The following is an 11,550-nucleotide window of genomic DNA, read 5'->3' as shown; positions in this document are numbered from 1 at the left end:
ATCCAAAAGTATTAAGCGAAAACAAGCATAGAAAACAGCATTGGCATTAATAAAAAATAATTTAAAAAATAAACGTAAGGCTACTATTTTATTATAAGTATTTCGGTAACAACCTGGTCGATTAACAATATTGGGTTGTTAACATGCTTTTTGTTTTATAAATAAATGTGGGACACACAAAAAGGTAGTGTAGAACACCATTGCCCATCATGCATTGCTCCAATAACTTTCAAAAGATTGTTCAGAAGTTTTCCCCAAAAAACTGTATTTTCCTATGAATTAAGTTGCACAAAAATGTGTGTATTTTCCTACGAATTAAGTCGCATACATTTTTGTTGTATTTTCACTCTAATTAAGCCACACAAAAACGCACGAAATCTGCTGAAATGCTTTTTGCACATATTTGCACGAACTGAGTGTGAGATTGTGTTGCAACTGTCTATGACCAGTCAGTTTAAACGTAATACTAGGCCTGAAGGCTACAGGCAGCAACTGAGAACAAAGCAAATATTTGTTATTTCTTTCTCTTTCTTTCTATCTTTCTTTCTTTAATCTAAACAGCTTTGGAACTGTTCTGCATTGTTTGATATGTAACTTAATGTAAATTATATTGCCTGCCTGATGGTTTTATTGTGATTAAAGGTATCTGTATCTGTCAGATTGAAGTGGAAAATGCAATATACTCTATATGATGTCCTAATGGCCCATCAATTATTGTATCTATAGGCTAGGCTACACATGACATATCTAATGGTTGCCTCGCCCTTAAGTACATCTGAATGATATAATAATGTATATTATATAATGATATGCTGATATACTGTTATCTGATGATATAGAGGGTGCGTGCGTTCCTCTCCATGCATACACTTCAATTTTACGCAAAGGTCAGACCACTCGAGGTGACGCTTCAATGTGTCTTTAAGCACGTTAAATACGATGCACAGGGATGATTTTAACATGTGAAGTGTGATAAAAAAATGTTTTACAAACATTAGGCTATCAAACCTGTGCATGTGCCACATTGTATTGTTCGTGTCAACAGTGCACTGATTTGAGTCACGCTAAACTGACTCATTTGGTGGATAATTTCCCAACCAAACAACAGTCATATCCTGCTTCATATAGGGCCTACTTTGACCCTTGCTTATCGGTGAACGCAAGGTTTATAGGTATCATATAATCGCTTACCTGGTAACAGAAAGGCAACGCACTGGGTAAACACTGCAGCTCGAGGAAGAGAACAGTGACATAAGGTGATATGTCTCCCTGATTTGCATCTTTGTCACTAAGTAGTCGGGCTACGCTTTACCACACATGGGACAGCGGGGATCGAGACCCCAACCCGAGACCCGAGTTCTCCTATTGGGCCTCGACTCAGCGGGGAAATCAACCCTTCTTTACAAACTGAAATATAACGAATCGGTCGATACCGTTCCCACCATCGGTTTCAATGTGGAGATGATAGAAGCCAAGAAAAGGAGGGAGAGGGTTGCTCTGACGGTGTGGGACGTGGGCGGCCAGAAGACAATGAGGCACTACTGGAAGAGCTTCTATCAGGACACAGCGGGACTGGTGTTCGTGGTGGACAGCTCCGACAGGCGCCGGTTGGACGAGGCCCGGCGGGAACTGGATCACGCCCTGAGGAGTGAATTCTTGCGGGGTCTGCCTGTGGTCATCCTCGCCAACAAGCAGGACCTTCCTGAGGCGGTATCTGTCACAGAGATAACGGAGCGCTTTAACCTGAAGAAGATGTGCGCTGAGCGGGACTGGTTCGTTCAGCCCTGCTCTGCCGTGACCGGTGCTGGGCTTGTGGAGGGCTTCCAAAAGGTGGCAAACCTGCTCAAACTACCATCAGAGGACGTTCAAGACAATATTAAAGAGACAGTGCAGTATCTAAGATCAAAATCAGTCAAGTCAATGGGTTTGTAATGTTTGAAATGATAGGATATGTCAAAGGAGTTATGGACAAATGATGATCATTTGTTTTTATTTAATTGTTTAGGGATGAAGATCACATTCCACTATGATCAATTTGTTTCTTTAAAAGGTTATCACAGTACAATAGACTACATGGAAACAAAATAAATCCACGAAGCGAATCATTTCACTTTAAATCAGCCTATGAGATTTTTTTCAACAAATTTGATACAGGACTTTGGGGAGCAATGCGTAAAAACGCACTCCAAATGGTCAAATTCACTTTTCACCGTTTATGTAGGCCTATAACCTAATAGATATAAATATTGTATCTAATAAAATGTCGTCCCTATATGCTATTTCTTTCCCACCTAAACATTTAAGGCCTCTTTCACACCTAGGAGTGACCGATTTTATTTATTTGTGTTAATTTAACAAAATAGGCTCTTTATAAACAACATGTGAGAGTTATCAAACGTCATTGTGCTGGCAGTGAAGGTCAGTTAGCCTGGTTCTGTCAGCGATTACATACAGTTGGAAAGGCGCAGTTGGACCTGGCCGGTCCCTGTTCTTGTCCCGCTTGCGCCGTGGTCTCCAACCGACCTCTGTCCCCCTCCCGCACGGTCTCCTCATATGTTGGCAAGTACTTCACCTCATCGTAGGCGGGTAGAGAGACAGGGGGAGCTAGGTCAGTAGCAAGGCTATGGGATGTGTAGCTCTCCAGGAGCGGGTCCTGAGATACCGTTGTCCGTCCGTTGAGGAGCGGGTGCGGATCGTTGCTGTCAAGCTGTCGCCTGGGTCTCGGGCAGACAATCCGCTGGATGAAGTAGCCCAGAGCAAACAGAAGGAGCAAAAGGAGGACCCCGGAGAGTTTCCGCGTAACCATTGCGATGTTGTAGAAGGTGCTGTGAACGGTGTGCCTGCAACAGCCGACGGCGACACTGTCGTTACCGTATGCGCAGCATATCTGGTCGTCTCTGCAAAGGATTTCTCCACAGTTTCGGAGCGCATGTCCAATAGTTAGAACAAATATGGAGAAAAATGTAAAGCTCGGCGTGTGACCTTTGAGGTAAAGACACATTCTTGTTAAAGAAAATGCTGTAAGTCTGCTGTTTTGATTGTAAATATTTCAAGTTGGTTGGAACGACGTACGCTATAGTTTACTAGAGGCGCTCTTCACGCGCGTTTGGCTGAGGTACTTGTGCAATGAGCCAAAACCATAGATCGATGACACTGGGTGAGCCGTAGCATCTGAACATGAGGTGTTGAAAAATTAGTCTGGAATTTTCATCCATATTTTCTCTCTGAACGTGTTTTCATAGCAAGCTCATTGAGCCAAATGCTGGTAAACTAATTTATGTCTGATTATAACCGGATGACCTCCATCACTAGGCTACAAAATTGATTGTGGTTTATCAAATTAGGCCTTTTATGCTTACAGAGCATTTATTTTTGGTCCATTTTCTCTTTGTAGGTTCAAAACAACCATCGCCAGACCAATCTAGATAGTATTGACTGGAATACATATCTAGGCTATGGGCCTTTTAAAAATGTGCTTTATTGAAATAGTCTAACTCATTGCATCATCCAAAGACTAAGTGCCTTTGGAGTGCACTTCAGTGTCCCCTGTCAGGGCATTAAATCCAAATGAGCAATAATCTGCCTGCTATTAAATCATTAGCGAGCACCCAGTGGCCAATTGTTGGAGGGTTGTCATTAGATACAGTACATGTAAACTGGTGGCGCCGGCGGACAGAGAGATCAATTTGTTGTCTGAGTTGTATTCAAGATCAGTAATGATAAACCCAGAAATCGATAGGCTACAGTTTCTGTTCGGTCTAGTTGTAGATGAGTCATATCTCTGGTGCAAGGTTCTAACTACACCAGGCCTATATGATGTAGGCCTACAGCCTGGGAGCGTGAGGGGCTCTCCATGGTCCTGACACCCGATTTGGGCGTACGGTGACCTATCCATGGTCCTGAACAGTCACGCAGTAGCCTAATCCTGGTTACCCAGAAGTACATTTTCGCAGAAATTCGTGTTGTTTTTACGTTGTCATTCTTTTCAATTGTCTACTTGTTTAGAACAAACACTCTAGCATCCTATGTTAAATGGGGAGTGGAAACAGCGCAGGCCAATCTTCCATAGGGAGTAGAAACAGCGCAGGCCAATCTTCCATAGGGAGTAGAAACAGCGCAGGCCAATGTTCCATAGGGAGTAGAAACAGCGCAGGCCAATGTTCCATAGGGAGTAGAAACAGCGCAGGCCAATCTTCCATAGGAGTAGAAACAGCGCAGGCCAATCTTCCATAGGGGAGTAGAAACAGCGCAGGCCAATGTTCCATAGGGAGTAGAAACAGCGCAGGCCAATGTTCCATAGGGAGTAGAAACAGCGCAGGCCAATGTTCCATGGAGTAGAAACAGCGCAGGCCAATGTTCCATAGGGAGTAGAAACAGCGCAGGCCAATGTTCCATAGGGAGTAGAAACAGCGCAGGCCAATGTTCCATAGGGAGTAGAAACAGCGCAGGCCAATCTTCCATAGGGAGTAGAAACAGCGCAGGCCAATGTTCCATAGGGAGTAGAAACAGCGCAGGCCAATGTTCCATAGGGAGTAGAAACAGCGCAGGCCAATCTTCCATAGGGAGTAGAAACAGCGCAGGCCAATGTTCCATAGGGAGTAGAAACAGCGCAGGCCAATGTTCCATAGGGAGTGGAAACAGCGCAGGCCAATGTTCCATAGGGAGTAGAAACAGCGCAGGCCAATGTTCCATAGGGAGTAGAAACAGCGCAGGCCAATGTTCCATAGGGAGTAGAAACAGCGCAGGCCAATGTTCCATGCAAAGTCGAAACGACGGTAAGAAGTAATGCTGCATCTCCATTTGTAGGCTATCAACAACCTGCATGACAAGGACATACTTTGTTTAAAACATTCTGTGCCACCTTTCTGCAGAAATAGCTTAGGGATGAAGCTGGAGAAATCAAATGTAACCCCCCAAATTCATAGACAAGGCTATTGATGCAAGGACTGACCATCCATGAGATCAAAATTATAGTTGAAACAATGTTTGAAGCTATACAGTGTTTGTTTACAATTTCATTGTTTACAAATAATGGAGTAAAACAAGATTATATTTTGGGTTCTGATGGTGTAGACATTTGAACTAAGCTCATAAGGCATTATTTATAAGTTATATTATCAAAGAATCAATGGCAACATATCATTAATTTAAAGGTAGAAAATATATGTACAGTCCTGGCCAAAAATATTGTCACCCTTGCATTTTTTTCAAATAATGCACAATTTCTTTCAGAAAACGGTTGAAATTAAACAATATTTTGGTATCCACATATGTATATCTTTGGTTTGCAGGTGAACAAAACAAAAAACATCTGAATTTACTAAATGTTAGCTTATTCCACAAAGAATCCTAAAATGGCCCAAACAATATTATTGGCATTGAACTCACCTGAAGTGAGTTGCAGAATCCTGCAATATAAAAATCACTAATTCAACCAGTTTGAATAGAGAAAAGGACTCATTCTCCGGTTTTGTGTCACTGTGTGTACCGCAATGAACATGGAGAAAATAAATAAAACCAGATAATTATCTGAGGACGTCAGACACAAGATTGTAGCCAAGCATGGACAATCTCAAGGCTACAAGTCCATCACCAGAGACCTTGATGTTCCTGTTTCCACCATACGTAATGTTATCAAGAAGTTTAAGGCCCATGCCACTGAGCCAACCTCCCTGGACGTGGCCAAAAGAGAAAATGTGATGGAAGATTGCAGCGAAGGATTGTTCGAATGGTGTAGAAAGCACCTTGATCAACTGCCACACAGATTCAAGCTGACCTTCAGACACAAAGTACGACAGTTTGAACTCGCACCATCTGTCACCATCTCAATGAAAGGGGGTTATATGGTAGGAGACCCAGGAGGACCCCACTGCTGAGAGAGACATAAGAAAACCTGACTGCAATTTGCCAAAACACACCTGAACATGCCAAAATCCTTCTGGGAGAATGTCCTGTGAACAGATGAGACCAAATTAGAGCTTTCTTGTAAAGCACACCATCTCTATGTTTACAGAAAACAAAATTAAGCCTTCAAATAAAAGTACACCTTCCCTACAGTCAAACATAGAGGAGGTTCAGTGATGTTTTGGGGTTTCTTTGCTGCCACTGGCACTGAGTGCCTTGAACGTGTGCATGGCATCATGAAATCAGGAGAATACCAAGGCATTTTGGAGAGCAATGTCGGACCCAGTGTCAGAAAGCTGGGTCTCTGTCGAAGGTCATGGGTCTTCCAGCAGGACAATGACCCCAAACACACTTCAAAAAGCACCCAGGAATGGTTCAAGACAAAACGCTGGACTGTTCTGAAGTGCCCAGCAATGAGTCCAGATCTAAATCCCATTGAAAACTTGTGGAGAGATCTGAAAACAGCAGTTGGGAGAAGGCACCCTTCAAATCTGGAAGAACTGGAGCAGTTTGCACAAGAGGAGTGGGCCAAACTGCCAGTACATAGGTGCAGGAAGCTCATCAATGGCTATAGGAAGTGCTTGATTGCAGTTATTTTGACCAAAAGCTGTGCTATCAAATATTAGGTCTAGGGTGTCAATAATTTTTGTCAATGCCATTTCTGTTTATTTTCTTATTTAAATGGATATATTAAGTTCTGAATAAATAACAACGGTTCTGTAATATTAACAGTGAAATAAATAATTGTGGAGACCAAATACTTTGGTCAATTTCAACTTTTTTTAGAAAATGATGAGTTATATTTTTGGCCACGACTGTAGCAATCGCAGATTGACCCTTTAAGATGCAATCATACCAACACAATGGTAGCTTTCACCTACTCAAACATTGCGTGCATCAACCAATGGTTGCGTGCCATGTCATCGACTGTGTCATTGACTGACAGATTGCTATAACATATGTGGTTAGCTGATACGTAAAATACCTATCCAGGCGTTGTACATTTTGGCAGGCGTCAGCAACGACTGGCAGAGAAACACGCCCCATTACTTCCAAATATGGGTAGCTGCAGCCCAATATGGCGACCGGAATATGGGCGAGTGGGTGTGTCAAAATGTGTTTGCGTGAGTGTGTGTATGGAAAACGAATCAGCTAATTGGGCAGAATTGTTGCCACTCAAGACCGTTTTGCGTGACTGATTGGGCTGCACGACAAGTCGATAAGTGCACCGGTGTTGTATCAACGTGTCTGCAGACGGGAAGTGTTTCCTACTGGGTGTTAGGCTACAGTCGTGTCGCCGGCGGTAGCTAACGTGGCAATTATTTTTCCCTCCCATGATTTAATTGCAAGTAGGATAGCAGCCTACACAATAAATAACAAATATTGCTAACCATCTAGATGTCACCTTGATACATACATAGCCTACATCAGGGTTCTTCAGTTCCGGTCCTGGAGGGCCAAAACACCTGTTTTTCATCCTCTCCTTCTAATCAGGGGCTAATTCAGACATGGGACACCAGGTGAGTGCAATTAACTACCAGGTAGAAATAAAAAACAGAAGTGTTTCGGCCCTCCAGGACCGGAATTGGCCTACATACTACTACTCAATGGGAAGGGCATGAACGCAACAACACCGGGACACAGTGCCCTTTGCTCTTGCTTGACAAGCACTAGCCTACTGTACTGCAACGGTGTGGGAAGTAGCTACCTAGCTAATATCAGGGTGACTCACAGTAAGCACACGCATACCACACATGAAGCAACACTACATCCATCATCAGTACTTTTAATAAAAAATAAACAATCGTCAGTTTTATAACTGAAAATGTACAATTGTGTAAAACTGGCTTCAAAACAGAAGTCCAAACTCTCGTGGTACGGTAGCTCAATGTAAGGTAGTTGTGTGGTAAGAAACGGAAGAAAAAAACAGCTCAATCAAAACCATCTAACATATAGCAATCAAAACCATCTAACCTATAGCAGAGTGCTTTCGACACACCCACTCCTTTCCACACGCTCGCTCACTACTTTCCTTTCGACACACACATTCGCCCATAATCCGGTCGCCATATAGGGCTGCAACTAACCCCCTTGTTTTTGTAAGAAACATTGTGTTGGAAATTCCACATTGTTTGCTTAGTCAATTTACACACAGCACTGACACTTACCCCACCAGACATGCCACCAGGGGTCTTTTCACAGTACCCAGGTCCAGAAAAATTCAAGGAAACGTATAGTATTATGCCATGAGTGCATGGAACTCCCTTCCATCTTATATAGCACAAGTGAACAGCAAACCTGGTTTAAAAAAATGAATAAAGCAACACCTCACGGCACAACATCTCTCCCCAATGTGACCTACTGGTTGTGTGTATGTACTGACATGTACACTACATGACCAAGAGTATGTGGACACCTGCTCGTCAAACATCTCATTCCAAAATCATGGCCATTAATATGGAGTTGGTCCCCCTTTGCTGCTTTAACAGCGTCCACTCTTCTGGGAAGGCTTTCCACTAGATGTTGGAACATTGCTGATGTTGGGCAATTAGGCCTGGCTCGCAGTTGGCGTTCCAATTCATCCCACGGGGGCATTGTACTGCTGAAACAGGAAAGAGCCTTCCCCAAACTGTTGCCACAAAGTTGGAAGCACAGAATAGTCTAGAATGTCATTGTATGCTGCAGCGTTAACATTTCCCTTCACTGGAACTAAGGGGCCTAGCCCAAACCATAAAAACAGCCCCAAACCATTATTCCTCCTCCACCAAACTTTACAGTTAGCACTTTGTATTGGGGCAGGTACCGTTCTCCTGGCATCTGACAAACCCAGATTTGCCCGTCATACTTCCAGATGGTGAAGCATGATTCATCATTCCAGAGAATGCGTTTGCACTGCTCCAGAGTCCAATGGTGGCGAGCTTTACACCACTCCAGCCGACACTTGGCATTGCCATGGTAATCTTAGGCTTGTGTGTGGCTGCTCGGCCATGGAGACCCATTTCATGAAGCTCCCGATGAACAGTTCTTGTGCTGACGTTGTTTCCAGAGGCAGTTTGGAACTCAGTAGTGAGTGTTGTATCGGACAGACAATTTTTACATGCTAAGCTCTTCAGCACTCGGTGGTCCCGTTCTGTGAGCTTGTGTGGCCGACCACTTCACGGCTGAGCCGTTGTTGCGCCTAGACATTTCCACTTCACAATAACAGCACTTACAGTTGCAGCAATTTGACGAACTGAGTTGTTGGAAAGGTGGCATCCTATAACGGTGCAATGTTGAAAGTCACTGAGCTCTTCAGTAAGGCCATTCTACTGCCAATGTTTGTCTATGGAGATTGCATGGCTGTATGCTCAATTTTATACACCTGTCAGCAACGGGTGCTGCTGAAATGCCGAATTCATTCATTTGAAGGGGTGTCCACATACTTTTTTATGTGTGTCACTGATGCACACGTTTTTTTATATGTAAATTGTAAAGTCAATCCGTAATGTCTTTTTTGTTGTCGGACCCCTGTAAAACTAGCGTTCGCCATTGGCGTCGGCTAATGGGGATCCTAATAAATCTAATTACTTCTGGGTCCGCGCCAAAGACCAAGTGCTAATGCTGCATTCATAACTAAGTGGGAAGGTGGAAATTACCAGTTCGATACCTTCACTATGGTCAATCTGTCTGCATTGGCGGTGTTACAGCCTCTGCAGATGTCAAGGCATTCGTACTTCTTGCGCAGCGCTGTCGTCGAGTGTTTTTATACAGGACCACCAGCCCCCACCTACCATCAAGTCAATGCGGCGCTATACAGAGCCTTCCACATTGCTACAAAATTTGGGAGGCACGGCGATGTGGCGCTTTGTCCTCCGGAGGTTCTGCAAATGCATCGCACCCGACCACATTGTCAAGTAAGTCATAAATTGGCCAACAAGCTTAAACTAAAAGTACAGCCATCATGTTTATAAACAAATGGTGCTCAATAACTTTTGTATTTGCATTAAACTTCCAAAAATGAGGGAGTTTCCCCACTGGTATTTACCAGATGGGCATTTAAGTAGATTTAGCCCAGTTGTACGTGGTAAATGCCACCGTCACACTTGGTTGTGAATGCAGGGTGCCACGTATGATCAGTGCATTTCATAACGCTGGCAGTTATGCTACATAAGACAGGTAGGTGGGCTGAAAGCGCAGACTGACCCATACTGGCAGCAGAACATTGTATGTGCTCCAGGGGCAGCAGCTTACTAACCCATACTGGCAGCAGAACATTGTATGCGCTCCAGGGGCAGCAGCTTACTAACCCATACTGGCAGCAGAACATTGTATGCGCTCCAGGGGCAGCAGCTTACTAACCCATACTGGCAGCAGAACATTGTATGCGCTCCAGGGCAGCAGCTTACTAACCCATACTGGCAGCAGAACATTGTATGCGCTCCAGGGGCAGCAGCTTACTAACCCATACTGGCAGCAGAACATTGTATGCGCTCCAGGGGAAGCAGCTTACTTACCCATACTGGCAGCAGAACATTGTATGCGCTCCAGGGGCAGCAGCTTACTAACCCATACTGGCAGCAGAACATTGTATGCGCTCCAGGGGCAGCAGCTTACTAACCCATACTGGCAGCAGAACATTGTATGCGCTCCAGGGGCAGCAGCTTACTAACCCATACTGGCAGCAGAACATTGTTGCGCTCCAGGGGCAGCAGCTTACTAACCCATACTGGCAGCAGAACATTGTATGCGCTCCAGGGGCAGCAGCTTACTAACCCATACTGGCAGCAGAACATTGTATGCGCTCCAGGGGCAGCAGCTTACTTACCCATACTGGCAGCAGAACATTGTATGCGCTCCAGGGGCAGCAGCTTACTAACCCATACTGGCAGCAGAACATTGTATGCGCTCCAGGGGCAGCAGCTTACTAACCCATACTGGCAGCAGAACATTGTATGCGCTCCAGGGGCAGCAGCTACTAACCCATACTGGCAGCAGAACATTGTATGCGCTCCAGGGGCAGCAGCTTACTAACCCATACTGGCAGCAGAACATTGTATGCGCTCCAGGGGCAGCAGCTTACTAACCCATACTGGCAGCAGAACATTGTATGCGCTCCAGGGGCAGCAGCTTACTAACCCATACTGGCAGCAGAACATTGTATGCGCTCCAGGGGCAGCAGCTTACTAACCCATACTGGCAGCAGAACATTGTATGCGCTCCAGGGGCAGCAGCTTACTAACCCATACTGGCAGCAGAACATTGTATGCGCTCCAGGGGCAGCAGCTTACTAACCCATACTGGCAGCAGAACATTGTATGCGCTCCAGGGGCAGCAGCTTACTAACCCATACTGGCAGCAGAACATTGTATGCGCTCCAGGGGCAGCAGCTTACTAACCCATACTGGCAGCAGAACATTGTATGCGCTCCAGGGGCAGCAGCTTACTAACCCATACTGGCAGCAGAACATTGTATGCGCTCCAGGGGCAGCAGCTTACTAACCCATACTGGCAGCAGAACATTGTATGCGCTCCAGGGGCAGCAGCTTAGACCGCTAGAGCTATAATTTAATATAATCCTATTGCTTGACCATCAATAATCCAGGGACAAGTATTGATCCAAACTGATAAATTGACTGAATAGCAAAAACTAAATTCAAATAAGACAAC

The 11,550-nt window shown here is 44.6% G+C and overlaps 1 protein-coding gene across 1 annotated transcript; it reads left to right on the top strand.

The window, feature by feature from the left end:
- Positions 1–1,216: 1,216 nt before the first annotated feature.
- arl14 (ADP-ribosylation factor-like 14) lies at positions 1,217–3,231 on the top strand. The gene has a single exon (XM_041896969.2). The coding sequence runs from the start codon at positions 1,318–1,320 to the stop codon at positions 1,930–1,932; it is 615 nt and encodes a 204-aa protein (XP_041752903.2). The 5' UTR covers positions 1,217–1,317; the 3' UTR covers positions 1,933–3,231.
- Positions 3,232–11,550: the final 8,319 nt, after the last annotated feature.

Source organism: Coregonus clupeaformis, chromosome 14 (assembly GCF_020615455.1).
Source record: "Coregonus clupeaformis isolate EN_2021a chromosome 14, ASM2061545v1, whole genome shotgun sequence".
Classification (NCBI taxonomy): Eukaryota; Metazoa; Chordata; class Actinopteri; order Salmoniformes; family Salmonidae; genus Coregonus; species Coregonus clupeaformis.
The sequence above is the reverse complement of the archived record's forward strand: the minus strand, read 5'-3'. Positions and strand labels throughout refer to the sequence as shown.